Consider the following 14406-nt stretch of genomic DNA (forward strand, 5'->3'; position numbering starts at 1 on the left):
GTTCTTCCACAGGTCTGTGTAACCTTTGTCCTACAATGCCATATGCTCTATTGTGAGCAACTGTCTATGTGAGGCTTTCTTTCCTGTTCAGGTGTGTGTGTGTGTGTGTGTGTGTGTGTGTGTGCGTGCGCGCGCGCGCGCGCGCGCATGTGCACTTCCACCTTTTCTTGAGACGTGTCTCTAGTTCACTACGGCTTACTCCATGTTAGCTGGCCCAGGAACGTCTAAGAATTTTCTTGTCTCTATGACCCGTCTCTGGGTAGGAGTCCTGGTTACAGAGGTGAGGGCTCACATCTTGCTTTTACACTGATTCTGGGCATCTGAACTCAGTGAAAGCACTTTGTACACCAGGGCGGCTCTCCATTCTCAACACGAGGATTTCTCATGTTAAAGCTGGGTTTCTTAAGACATGCCCTTGACTTCTTGTTCTGGTAAATAAGTAAGCGTTTTGGTGTGACTACTGTTTGTTGTGCTGAACAGAAGGGTGTTTGGGGATGTGCACAGTAGAATCCCGCAGCACACAGATTTCCTCTAACACCTCAAGAACACTTCTCTTCTTCCTCTTATTCTTTCCGGAGATACACATTGATGATCTCATGGTACTTCCTCAGAGACAATCATGGTGCATTGCCTGTAAAGACATCAGTTCTTCCCAGACCCCTGGTTGCTCTGCTTCGAGCTTGTTACCAGACCATTCCTACTTAAGATGTCAACCCCTTCCGGTTCAGTTGGCCGATCTGCTGGAAGGCACAGGTTGATAGGCAGTGGGAAGATGTAAATGATCCTCTGCATGGTGTGGGAACAGACTCTAATTCACACTGTTTCAGTGGGAATGGAGAGAGGCTTAGTACACATGGAGCAGTTGAGCTCTGAGAGACAGGTGGCCATAAGTGACAACAGGGACAGCTGCCATGACCCAGAAAGGGAAGAAAACATCCTTCAGAAGCACTTTTTGAACTTGTCCATGAAAACCTGAGAGTTGTGTAAGTAAGCACAAGAATCTCGGTGTGAAGGAAGAGGCTGAGTCAGTGGAGAAGGCAACTTGGACCACAGTTCAGCCAACAAGTGCATGGGAGATCGCAGTGGTTGGCTCTTGGGATTGCTATTGTGTGTCTGACTTTGCCTTTCCCCTGCAGGTGGCTCGGACATCGAGTATCTAGACTTCTACAAGCCTGTGGTGTGGTTCTGGATCCTCGTTGGGCTCGCCTACTTTGCTGCCGTCCTGAGCATGATCGGAGACTGGCTGCGGGTGATATCAAAGAAGACGAAGGAAGAGGTGAGGCTGAGGGTGCACGGAGTCAGCAGCCAGTAAAGGGTTGGTTTTATGTTCTCTTAAAGAATATTTAGAAGTTTAAACTCTTAATGCTAGCATTAGCATAAAATTTACTGCATGAAGTAATAAAAATATAGGTGTTACAGTTTAGTCATTCTCAGTGTTTGTTGAATACTTATTGGGTCAGTGACTATGTGGGAATTCTGATTTATTTGTAATGAGAAAAGATACAATTTAAAAAATCTTGTTAGTTATATATTTTTCTTTTGTGTTCTTTCTTTCTTTTGTGCAATGGCACAAAGTGAAGTCTGGTTCATAAAAAGAAAAGAGAGGCTCGGGGCCAGAATCTACCTCCATGGCAGAGGACTTGTGTAGGATTGTAAAACCCTGCGTCCAGTTCATAGCAATGGGGAAAAAATCTATCAGGTTGAATAATGAATGGTTTCTATAATAGGGATTTATTTTACCTTTGCTGGTTGTTTTCTTTTTTCTTATATCTATATGTTCATACTTGGACATACACACATATTTTGGAAAGCTGTGTGCACTGTGGCTCTTTACATCAGAACTTGCAAGTATTCAGAATGTTACATATTTTATACAACAAAACATATAATAATGATCTTGAGAATTTTGGTGCATGAAGTTTTTGGAATTTTAAAATGTCAGCATTGATATTGATTCCTTGGATATTCAGTTTTGATTTTGTATTTCTATCTCCAGACATGCCATTGGTTGCTGGAGGGTGACTGAGTGGTGGATTTGTTTTTGTTTGTTTATGACTATTGTATGTCTTTCTGGTAGGACTTGTCAGCTTTGCTAATGGTTTAGGGGAGTCACAGGTTTGTCCAGTGTAGACCTGTGTCACTCAGATGCCTTCCTCCAGTTAGCCTGTCCCTCCATTTCATTATCTGCTGTTCACAGGGCAGGATGCACCAGTGTTAAATCTTTGGTTGTTAAAAGCATATATCTTCTTTAAATGTCCATCCAAAAGAAAGGGAATAAAATAAGAAATAGTGAATTTGATTTCTCTTTATAAATTCTGTCTTACTTTTTTGGAAGCATGTCAAGTCAGGCAGTTTTTTATCAATACCTTGCATGTTCATGGTAGCAAGCAAGAGTGTTCTTTACCTAGCGCTGCATCCCATGGGTAGCACATCACCTCGTTGGGATTTCATGTATTAAGTCTGAGTGTGTCCGTCTGGGTCTCAGTTACACCATATGCCAAAAATCTTTTTATCATGAGAAAATCAGCAAGACAGAATGCTCCATATGTTAAAATGGGCCAAAGCCCTCTTTTCGTTGGGACCAGAAAGGATCTAAGCTGTGGGCTTGGGGTATGTGGAATGGGGAACAAGGGGAAGGGAGGTGTCTATCCTAACTTTCTATACACTGTTCAGAAACTTGAAATTCTCAGGGATAAAAAGAAGTTGTGGCAAGGAAACATTTTAGATAACAGTAATAAAGAAAGCAGCTCAGGTATTCATCTAAATTACTCTCAAGTGCATTGAAATATTGGCATTCATGTGTGCGTGCACACACGATCATCTCTTAAAGCTTGAACTTTGACAGTTAGGAAAATATTATTGTGTGACACATTGTATGCAGTAAATTAAATACATATATACACTAATACTACTGTGATTGCAGAAAGAAGATCTAGAGGCCACCGCGCTGTAATGTGGCGAGAGATTTTGTATCTTTATACAGTTGGTGAAGTTGCTGTAGGGTATGTGTTTAAGCCTGAGCACTTTGCTTTGGTATCTTTGCAGTGGGACAAACTGACAGCGCAGGAGCTCAGGTCTCCAGAGTAGCATACTTAGTAGCAAACACAGCAACTCTAGCAGTGTTTGCGGCTGTTAGAACAAGTGCAGTAAGAGCTCGATTTCTCCTTGCTCTGCAAGCCATAAACTCTTAAGAGTGTGCTGGCAGGTATGGGCTGTGGTGAGGCCTCACTCCTGGGCTTGCCTGGGTCCTAGCTGGCATGGGCTGTGGTGCGTCTTCGCTCCCTGGCTTGCAAATTGCCTCTTTTTTGCTATATTCTCACCTGGCCATTTCTCTGGGCCCTCTCATGGAGAGAGAGGCAGGTCAGCATCTCTTCTTTTTTGTGTGAGAACACGGCTGTTACTAGATTTGGGCGTCAGTCATTTATTTATTTATTTATTTATTTATTTATTTATTATTTATTTTTACCCATTTAATTAGTTGCCTTTGAAAAACCTGTCTCCAGATCCAGTTACCATGAAGGTTTCCACTTCTGCGTAGGGATTGATGGAGGCTGGAATACAGGCCGTGATGCTGTCATTCCAGATCAATTTACATTTTTACGGAATGGGTTCGTTACATGTGGACCGTGAGGTCATGTGCCCATTTATGGAGGACTTCCCTGGCTCTCAGCTAAAAGTCTGAGTGTGTTTCCATGCTAGCTCACCATGGAGAAGGCTAAAGGAAGAGGCTATCTCTCCTTACCACAGACCTTTTGACTGCTACCCAGTGTTCTGAGTGCCATGTGCTTTCTGGAAACAGCATCCACGAGGGAGCCTGTGGCAAGAGACAGTGTGAGCCCCAAACTGCAGCAACTCCAGTTGAACTCACGGAAAATGAATTTAATTTGAGCAGATGTGTATTTTCTGATTCGTGGTCAATTTAGAGAAATGTAGAATAGGGTCACAAATTTAGCAAAGAGTGTTGGTGGGGGAGAAGGCACAGTGTAACTAATTTGGGCATCAGGAACCAAATATTTGATAAATGGTATAATGCTTAGTTATCTACCACAGCGAGAAGATGATAGATAATTTAAACTTTGAAACAGCTCAGCAAAGGGTATGATCACAGAAACAACAAAGTGTGGTCTCAGGACCCTGAGTGATAATCCTACGGCTCAGGATAAACTGATTTTATTTAACAAGCCCAAACATTGCATTATTATTTTGAAATATGGCTGAGCCATAGTGATAAAATACAAACAGATATAGATAATTATATGGAGGGCTTATATCGTTTTGAATGTTAAACCATATGTTGTTTCCATTGTGGAATCATTTTAATAGAATTAAGAAGATTTGGGGAGTAAAGAAAAACATCATTTTCCCTCAGCATGTTGAAGTGGACATCATTGGTTTAGTGAATCCATTCAAAGGGCCTGAGGAGGAAGTCACTGGATGGCAGACAATGGCATTGATCCAGAAGCACCACATATAATTCTAGTTGGTCTGCGTTTCTCAAGGAAGGCAGGAAGAGCTTAACCATTCTTTCCTGGGGACCTATGCATGTCAGAAAAGTGTGCTCTTTTGTTAGTTTTAAAGTTATAGAAAGTAGACCAAGTTTAACAGTAAATATGAATAGGACTAATTATTTCCTTATTAGCCCATATATCCTGTTCTGTGAGGAGATTATGTTTCCATTTAGGAAACAAGGACTATTTCATAACAGAGTGTATACTGATACCCAGTTCAGGTGTAACAAAATAAGGTGTGCTCACATCAGCCAGAAAACAAAATCTGTCCCTGCTTAGGAACAAAGCAGGGAAGAATGAACCCTAACCCAGACATTGCTCAGACAATTCCTCTTTACGTCGGAGTGTGGAAGCCATGCTGTCTGTGTGCGCTCTGGGTTTTAGTTCCTGTGAGGTAGGCAGCAGCAGTTTCCCAACACAGATTGCGGTCCTGTCAAGTCTCACAGAAGAGGAACACTGTGGATGGGTGTCCAAGCAGCTTTTTTTTTTTTTTTTTGCAAATGCTATTTCTTTAGTCTCTGAAAATATTGATGCAGAGTTGAGAGCACAACGTTGGTGAGTTGATCTTCTGTTATTTAAGGAAATAACCAGCGTCTGGAGCCTCTAGTGCTCTGGTCCCCCAAAAGAATGTGAACTAGCCCTAGAATCATGAAGTGACCCAAGAATACCAGGGGAGAAATGTTACTTCCTCTGGACACATAGTGGCATTGTTGATCTCTGCACTTTGCTCCGGGTGGATCAATGCCACGTCCAGAAAATGGGCAGCTAAAGAAGAGGTCTGCGTTGAGTCCTGGAAATTTTGCAGAACTGGAGCAGATCAGCATCTCTTATGTGAGAATTGCTTTCTAATACCCGAGGCTTTAATGTCTCATTTACAACAGCTTGACTTCCTCCTAAAAGCCTCGGGAGTCACTGAAGGATTTTAGGGAAGTGGAATAAATGCTTTGACAAGAATAAGAAAGATGAGTTTGGAGATGCAGATGAGCGTACAGCTGGGAGGGATTGGTCCAGGGAGTCTTCAGTAACAATGCTGTAGAGATCAAGTATTTATTCCAAAAATGCTTGGTGGTTTGTGTGCTGAGAATACAAAACAAAACAAACAAAAACAAAACAAAGCAGAAGATGGTGTCTGTGATTCTAACTTCAGTAGGGTATCTACCACAGGAAATAACTCAGGAAATTAAGAAATACTGAACAGATAGGAGGGAGAGGATAATTTCATGTTGACATATATTAATTTGTGGGTCATTTTACATTTAAGTGATGTGGAGGCCCACAGATGTGAGTCCTGTTCCACCTTGACTAAAGGTCAGAGAGTTGTAGCTTTTTTTACCCTTTCACAGTTGTTGACAACAGGCGTGGCTACAAACAAGGTGTGCTGACCTAGGGTGTGGTTATTTGGTGTTTTGAACATTATGATGGCCCATAGAGGTGGGTCTGGTCCACTCTGACCAAAGGTCAGACAACTCAAGCCTATTCCTGCCTCTATATTTTAAAACAGGAGGTTTGGCTCAGGGAGTGGCTTCCTACAGGATACTTGGTCTAAGGTGTATTTGCTGCACATCCTGCCCAAAACATCAGAATGCTTAACTCGGGCAGAGTGACTTGATGTCTCAGTATTGAAGCAAGTCACTGTTCTGGTTGTCCTTTGTGTCATGGGTAAAGCAGTCTTTTGCCTTCTTCGCCCCCCCCCTTTGTGTATTGGGATACATAAGTGCATGGAAAATAAACGCAGGTAGATTCAGTATTCAGTATTCACTATTCACTGAGTTGACCTCCCGGTACTATTCTATGTTTCTGTATTTCTTTTCTATCTCTGTCTATTCTGCCTAATATTTCTAATGAAAACACCCCTACCCTGGAATGGACAAACCCATCGAGGCTGGACCCCGACAAAGTGATTAATTCAAGTAAAAAAAATGGGTTTGCATGCCTAGATATATGGGGAAATGGAGGCTGGGAAGACAGTTTGGGGATCATAACTATATAAATGACAATGAGGGCTGTAAGTATAGAGACATGTCTTCATTAAGATTTGTACAAGACAACCACAGAGATTAAAATTAAACCTGAGGCAAAGCAGTCCTTGAAGGAGCTGAAGCTGAAGGTGGAGCCTGAAGGTGGAGACTCGTGGCTAAATGGATCCTATGTTGGCAGATTCTGCTGAGGAGACAAGGGAGGTTTCGGAGGATGATATAATCATAGATCGCATTGGCTGAGGACAGTGGAGGAGAAAATGAAGCACAGTAAAAGCCAACGTGGCATGAACAGATGAATGAGGTCCCTGTGGGGTGGCAGCCACTTGGGTGTCACTCCTGTGGAACTGTGTGGAAGCGTCATTCTGTGGGGTTCGCAGAACACAGTGGCCATCTCCTAAGATGCTCCTCTAGGCTTACACACAATTCCTAACACAGGGTTTTTCTGTTCTGTTTTTCTTCTCACCCCTGCCTGCTTCCCTCCCTCCCTGCTCTCCGCTCTTTACTTCTCCTCCTCCCTCTTCCCCTGTCTCATTTCCACCTCCAGATTGTATGGTTGACATTGTAGTTTTTTACTTTAATTTCTAACATACGGCAGGGGAAGGACAATATGGCTTAGTATAATTTTTAAATCTTTCTAACATTCTCTGCTATTGAGACTCTAAAGAAGTTAAAGATGACCAGCTGAAGTCCAGGCTTGCTCTACATGACCCTAAGACTTCTCCAGTATATATTTAGTGTGTATAGGCATTGAAGATATTTCCTTTCCCCATACCGAGGTGTTATATGAAGATACATGCATCAAGTATATTCTTAATCTTATTAAAAGTCTTATTTTAAAAATAGAATAGAGGCAGGTATGATGTGCTAATGAAATCCAGACTTTCACATCCCATGGAGATGATAATGTCCCTCACTATGCCAAAGTGCAAAGATCTGAGCATCAGAGATTGATAGACCTTTGCTGGTTGGTGTTTGACTCCAGCCCCCTTACACCAAGGACAGTTTCTTCTCATTGTTGTCTCAGTCTCGGCTCTGTGGCTTATTTATTGGGTAAAGAAGGAATCAAGAGGGAGAGTCACCAAAGAACATAGGAGTGTCTGGTGCACAAGTATGAGGATCTGAGTTCGGATCCTTAGGCCCACGTCAATGCAGGACAGGCATGGCTGCCCTCTGTAACGCCAGCACCATGGAGCCAGAGAGACAGGGCATCCCCAGAGCAAGCTGGTAGCTAGATCAGCTGGAGTCAGCAAGTTCAAGTGCAGACTCAGGCTCGTCATGTCAAGTGGATAGTGACAAAGGAGGACATCCGTTGTCAACTTCTGCATGTAGGTACACCCGCAAACATGTGTCCACAGACATGTGAACCTGCATATCTACACAATGCATACCCTACACATATTTGTCAAAAAGTAAATAAAGTTAAAAAGTCACACGACTAAAGAGAGACTGTAGTTACCCCTGAAGGGAATAGTAACTGGCAGGCACCAGTACACTGTCTAATTTCTAAGTGGAATTTTTTTTTCCTTTTGTCTACAAAAAATGGTTCTATCATCATCTGTATGATTTTTGGAATGCTCATGAGATATGAAGCCCACAGTACTATGAGTTAGAACTGGAAGGATCTAGAACTTGGAGGCTCCATTTCCTTGTGAAACGGGGGTGGTAGTATTTTCTTTACGACCGAAGAAGCATATACTACGGGTATGTTGTGTTGTGGCCAGATGCTTCCCTATGTGCCTGTTTGATTTCTTCCCTGATTCTAAAGACAATGATACAGATTATTATGGTCTGGAGAGCTGACTCAAGATTTCTTGCTGCTCTTTCAGAGGACCTGGATTTGGTTCCCAATGTCCACATCAGGCAGCTTACAATGACTTGTACCTCTAGATTCTAGGGATTCAACATCCTCTTCTGGCCTCTGTGGACACACATATACACACACAGACACACTCACACATACACACGCATATACACACATGCACATGTATACATATGCACACGTGCATGCACACATACATGCACACACATACACACTGTAAAATACAAATAAAGCCTTTTGTGAAGCTCTGTGGTTGCCATCTGTGCAGCACCTCGTGCTGTTCTGTGTACAGCTCCAATCCATGTTTTTGTTCTATGGTCCTGTGCTTTCCACACCAACAGTTTAAGTGGCTGAAATAATAAGCAAGCACAAAATACAAGAGAAACCAGAAAGCCTTCTTCCTATACATATTGGCAGAATTCCATCATAAAATACAAGTCCAGACGATTTTACGGGAAATGAGTATATAAATTTTCAAATGTTTTAGCTACTCTGTGAATCGAACATGTGTTTTTACATTAAGTGTTGTTTAAGTCTACTCAGAAAGCTATTTTCTTAATTGCGTTCTTGAATTCAACCCACAGATTTTCTGGGTTTTGCTGTCTCAATGGAGGAAGAATCCATACAGATTCTTACCTTTGCTAATCACGTGACAGTGTCCAAATTACCACCTTAAGTAAAAATATTCTGGATTCTTCTTTTTCCTTTGAGATGTTAGGTCAGACACTGTTGACAAGTCGTGTCTTTTCTGCTTCACATATTTCAGACTGCTGTCAGCCAATAGATACCCGAGAGGTTCCTGCTCTTGGCTTGTAGGCAGTACAACAGGAAGTCAATCGCCTCGGCCTCCAGACAGTGTGTAAGCAATGTCATTTACTGTAGAGATTACATTATAGAGAGTGAGTGCACCCGGATGACCTCATGTTGTCTACCCCGTTGAACTGTTTGGAAACCATCACTGAGACTTTGTGTTCAGAAAGGTGGCCACCATCAACTTACCTTTCAAAACTGTTTCTGAGCTCGGTCATCAAATCCCAAAGTAGCATGCTTTCTCATTCTTAGAGCTGAGATAAAGCACATTTTCTACACACCCACACCCTGATGTTCACACATGCAACCTCAAGTGATGTGTATGTGTGTGTGATGTATGTGTGGTATGTGTTGTGTGCGTGTATTGTGTGTGTGTGTTGTGTGTTGTATGTGTATGGTGTGTGTGTGGTATGTGTGTGGTGTGTGTGGTATATGTGTGGTGTGTGTGTGTGGTGTGTGTGTATATGTTATATGTATGGTATGTATATGGTGTCTACATGTAGTGTGTGTAGTGTGGTGTATATGTGTGGTGTGTGGTATGTGTGTTGGTGTGTATGTGTGTGTATATGGTGTGTACATGTGTGTACATGTGTGTGCGTGATGTGCAATTGTGTGTTGTGTGTATACAGGGGTTGACATCTGATGTCTCCTCAGTCTCTCCTTATCTGGGGGAATGGATCTCTCATTGACTCTGGAGCTCACTGATTTGGCTAGACTGGCTGGCCAGCAAGTCCCATGAATCCCTCTGCCTCTACCACTCCAGTGCTGGGGTTATAGTCAGGCACCAGCCCTCCTGGCTTTTATGTGCGTGTTGGGATCTAACTCAAGGCATAACGCTTGCACAGTAAGCGCCTCACTCGTTGGTCCTGCTTCCCAGACACCAGAGGATTCTTTCCAAACTTGTGTTTGAGGTTGTTCTAGGCCAATAGTAGGAGGCACTCTGAGGATTCAAGTTCTATGGTCATCTTTTTCACTAAAATGTAGCTGTTTGTCTAGTGGTCAGTGGGTGGTGTCCTAACTATACTGAGGAAATTTATCTCTTCCTGTGTCACGTTTGGTTTGAGCCCAATAAACCAACTTCCCATTAATGATTGTGTTTGCAGGCATAAGTGCACATCATGACAATGGTCAACACAATCTCATGTCTCAGAGAAAAGAGTTGCCCTTTCTTTCCCTGACGAAAGTGGCAGGCTTTAGTACCATGACCAGTGCTGTGCTTCCGTGTGCCTTCCCTTCCGAGACACACTTTAAGGTCACCTCTGTTTCCCTTGTGGTTGGCGAGTCACTGAAATAGAACTGGCCAGCGAGTGTAGGCAGAACTGAGCAAATTGGATGCACTAATTGTCCTGTGGCCCCCTGAGGTCTCAATTACTCTTGGTACAGTCACCTCAAGGAGTTGGGGGCTGTGTCAACCCAATCTCTGTGTGACCCCAGGGGACAGAGTCTTCGCTGACTTCTGGGTGTCCAGAGAGAGTCAGAAATGAGCCATTGCTGCCTGAAACCACTGATTCTGAGGCAGGGCAGAGCTTATTTGGTATGAGCCCCTCCCCATCATGACTGTTCTAGAAACTTCTAGTTGTTATTTCTCTAGCTCAAAGAAAGAGTGAAAATAGTAACCACGATTTGGAATATTCCGAGCTTGTGTGTCACAGTCAAATCTCTGTTTTGCCTTTGTCCCCAGCTCTCTGACAAGCTTAGACACAGTTGTCAGTATGTGTCCCCTTAAGGTTCTCTGGTGAGAGTGACGGAGGCAGGAGGGCTACTCTGAGTGAGTTCAGGTTAGCCTAGGCTACATAGTGAATTCCAGGACAGCCTGGGCTGCAGAGTGAGATCTGGTCTCAAAAAAGCCAAAGGGAACCAGACAAAAGCCTGCAGATGGCTTTTATTAAAATAGAAGCATCGAGATAAGAATTGAAGCGAAGCGGAGCGGCTGGCTTGTGGAAAGTACGGCCATGTGAGCCGTGTCGAATGGCGAGTGCACCTGCCTTCTTGCATTCTGGCTGCTCACTCGGGACGGGTCCCTGGGAAATCTGAGTCTCCTTTGTTTCTAAATGTTCTGTATACACTGAAGACCTTACTGCTCACTGTCTCGGGATTGTTAATTCATCAGAGGGATCTGGAGGGCTCGTGCTCTGTGTAGCATTTGAACAGGTCTTGAGAGGACCTAGTGAAATAGAGAATGGTCATAGCATTTGCCTTTAGGGTGAAAGTTGCAGGAGGCCGGGGATCTGTAAGATCAGCTGGTGAGTGTCCCAGCGTAGACACTGTGTTGGAGATGAAAGAGCGTGGGGGTGGAGCCATATACAGACATAGACATGATAAAATGATTAAGGGACATTCTGCTGTGTTGAAATGTATCCCGTCTCCCCTGTGTGAAACGCCACGTGACGGCAACAGCGTTAAACGTGAGGAACATTCTCCATAAGGCTGTTGGTTTTAAATGTATCCTTTCACAGTTTCATTACAAATATGTTATCCATAACTCCACCTTCTTCCCAGGAAATTCCCTCCTGGTTTCACGTCTCCTTTGCTCCTGCATTGCTGTATTTATTTGGGATATGTGCTTGAGTGTGAGCAAGGAGTTCATTGTCTCGAGCAAGGACACCTGTCTCTACTACACCACTGAGGAACCCTTCTCCTCCTTCTAGCAACCATCAACTGCCTAGGGCTTCTCACTGAGAGGCAGGGCCTTAGGAGCCCCTCCCTGCTCTGTGATGGAATGTTGATAGGCTTAGTCTTGTGTTGCCTCTGGACACCTGCTGCGGTGAGCTGATGGGCAGAGCATTTGTACCATGTCCAGAAGACATCATTGCCCAGCATCTCTCCCGTCCTTGACTCTTACAGTCTTTCCACCCATTCTTCTGTAATGTTCTTGGAATCTCTGAGATATTCCTCTTAGGGTGAGCACTCAAGGGTCCCTTACTCCCAGAACTTTCACCAGTTAGGGATCTATGCCTTAACCTCTGCTCATTTCAAACCAAGAGCTTCTCTGACCAAGACTGAGATTAACTCTAATCTGTGTTATAAACATAAATATTTAGAAAGCAGTTTGCTAGAGTGTCAACATAGCAGAACAGCAATATTAGGTCTCCTCTAGTGCCTATGACCTCCCTACCCATGGACCTTTGACCGACTCTACAGTACCAACTCGTTGAACTCCTCCTGAGTCCTCAAATCCGACCAGACAATGGGTGGTTACCACCTTAACAGTCATCTCACTATTGCACCGGTGAGCTCTCTTTGCCTGGAAGATGGTATCTTGTGGGTCTCACAGCTGGGTAAGAAGGTTAATGACTTTTGTCCCCCAGTAGCCTACATATGACATCCTGGCATTATGGAAACTAGCCAGCAGAAAGAAAGCTTCAGCTAAGCACCAGCTTGATTCTATGTCCTGTAATTAAAGTGTGTGATGTTTTTAGCAAAGGGCTCATGTGTAGTTCAGGTGCATAGCTAAGAACAAGGGCAATAGCCTATGTTGTTTGGGTGGTTCTGGGGACTCCCTGACCATATTCTGTTTCTGTTGCTGTCCTAAAAATATCTAAAAATCATAAAGCAACTTGGGCAAGACAGGGTTTATTTTGGCTCATGGTTCCAGAATGATGGAGTCCATCGTAGTAGAGAAGGCATATAATCAGGAGTGCAATGCCTACTTGATAGTCAGGGAGCAGTGAGAATCACAGCTCATCCATACACAGGAAGCAGAGACAGAAAGAACAGGAAGTGGACTAAGTTATAAAGCCTCAAACCCACTTCCATTGACATACTTCATCCAGCAAGGCTCTACCTCCTAAACCTTCTTTGACCTCCCAAAGAAGAACACCATCTGGGAAACCAGTGCTCAAGTACAGGAGCCCACATGGGACATTTCTTACTCAAATCATGACTCTAGTCAACAACTCATAAGGAGGTATCCTACACCTGGCACTGGATGTTTATTGGATAAGCTATGGCTTTGGGAACCATCGTTATCCAAGCTACTTCAATTTAAACTCATTTTAGTTTTATTTTTTAAGAGCTTACAAAATACTGTGGTTCTAATATGGCTTTTTCATACTTCCTTAGTTTTAGTTAACATTTGTAGATGGAAGATTCTATTCTAGTCAGTCCCATAGCCATTCAGTTCCAAAGAAACACACAGAGGCTCATATTAATTATAATGGTACCCTTTTCAGTGAGGCATTTTCATCCTGCTTCTTCTGCATCTGACTGGTGACTGACTCTGCCTTTCCTCCTCCCAGAATTCCCTTAGTCTGGTCGTCCCACCTATATTTCCTGCCTGGCTACTGGTCAATCAGCATTTTATTAAACCAATATGAGTGGCAAATCTTTAAGGCATACAAGAACGTTGCCCCACAGCAAACATTCTTTCCCATCTCTTCATCTTCTCTATCCACTTATACCTTCCCACACCAAGTATCCCTCTTCTTCCACTGGAGAAAGTATTTCCCTCCCTAACTGAAGGCCTCTTCCCTCTGCTCAGTGTCCCCTATTTAATTTTGTGGACTCTGCAGGCATTCCCAGGTAAACACAGAAGTCTAAAATTTCTACATTGAGGTCCAACTGAAGTCCAGTTATGAAGTGAGAACATGTGATACTTGTCTTTTAGAGCCTAGGTTACATCTTTCAGTACTTTCCAGGTTTACCCATTTTTTGAAAATTCATAATTTCATCTCTCTTTGTACCTAAGTGAAATCCCATTGTATATATGTACCACAGCTTCATTATCCACACATCAGTTAATGGGCATCTGGGCAGATCCACTTCCCAGCTATTATAAGCAGTGAGTATGGATAGGTACATCTTGCTGTAGGAGTATTATAGCACCCATATGGTATGTGATCAAGAGTGGGTCACAGGTAGTTCTGCTTTGAGTGTTTAGAGAAACTTCCACACTGGTTTCCATGGGGCCATACCAGTTTACACATCTTCCTTCTTTGCATACGGATTCTCTTTCCTCACATCCCAGGCAGCCAGCATTCTTTGTCATTTGTCTTCTTGATTTTAGTCATTCTGATGCCGGTGAGATGTAACCTTAGATGACTTTAGTGCTGGGGTCTAAGATGGAATATTTTAGTTATGATTATTATTTATAAATACAGTCCTGCGCTACTTAGCTTTTCCTGTAGTACGTTTGTTTCTGCCTAGACATGGTTAAATGAGGCAGGAGAGGGTTTGGATTTATATGACTATATGTTTTGCCTCTGATCTGTTCCTCATGCCACCATTTATCACCACCCACCGATAGTGTAGCCCTGTGTGCACTGGGGGACATGCCTACAGGTAGCCTGCT

At 43.3% G+C, this 14406-nt stretch overlaps 1 protein-coding gene across 2 annotated transcripts in view; it reads left to right on the forward strand.

Moving 5' to 3' along the window:
- Kcnk2 (potassium two pore domain channel subfamily K member 2) overlaps positions 1-14406 on the forward strand; it is a 125907-nt gene that overhangs the window by 88578 nt on the left and 22923 nt on the right. For both annotated transcript variants that reach the window (XM_038349637.1, XM_038349638.1), the window contains one exon: positions 1137-1276. In XM_038349637.1, coding sequence (XP_038205565.1) covers positions 1137-1276 — 140 coding nt within the window. The remainder of the gene's footprint in view (positions 1-1136; positions 1277-14406) is intronic.

This window comes from Arvicola amphibius, chromosome 12 (genome assembly GCF_903992535.2).
Source record: "Arvicola amphibius chromosome 12, mArvAmp1.2, whole genome shotgun sequence".
In the NCBI taxonomy this organism is placed as follows: domain Eukaryota; kingdom Metazoa; phylum Chordata; class Mammalia; order Rodentia; family Cricetidae; genus Arvicola; species Arvicola amphibius.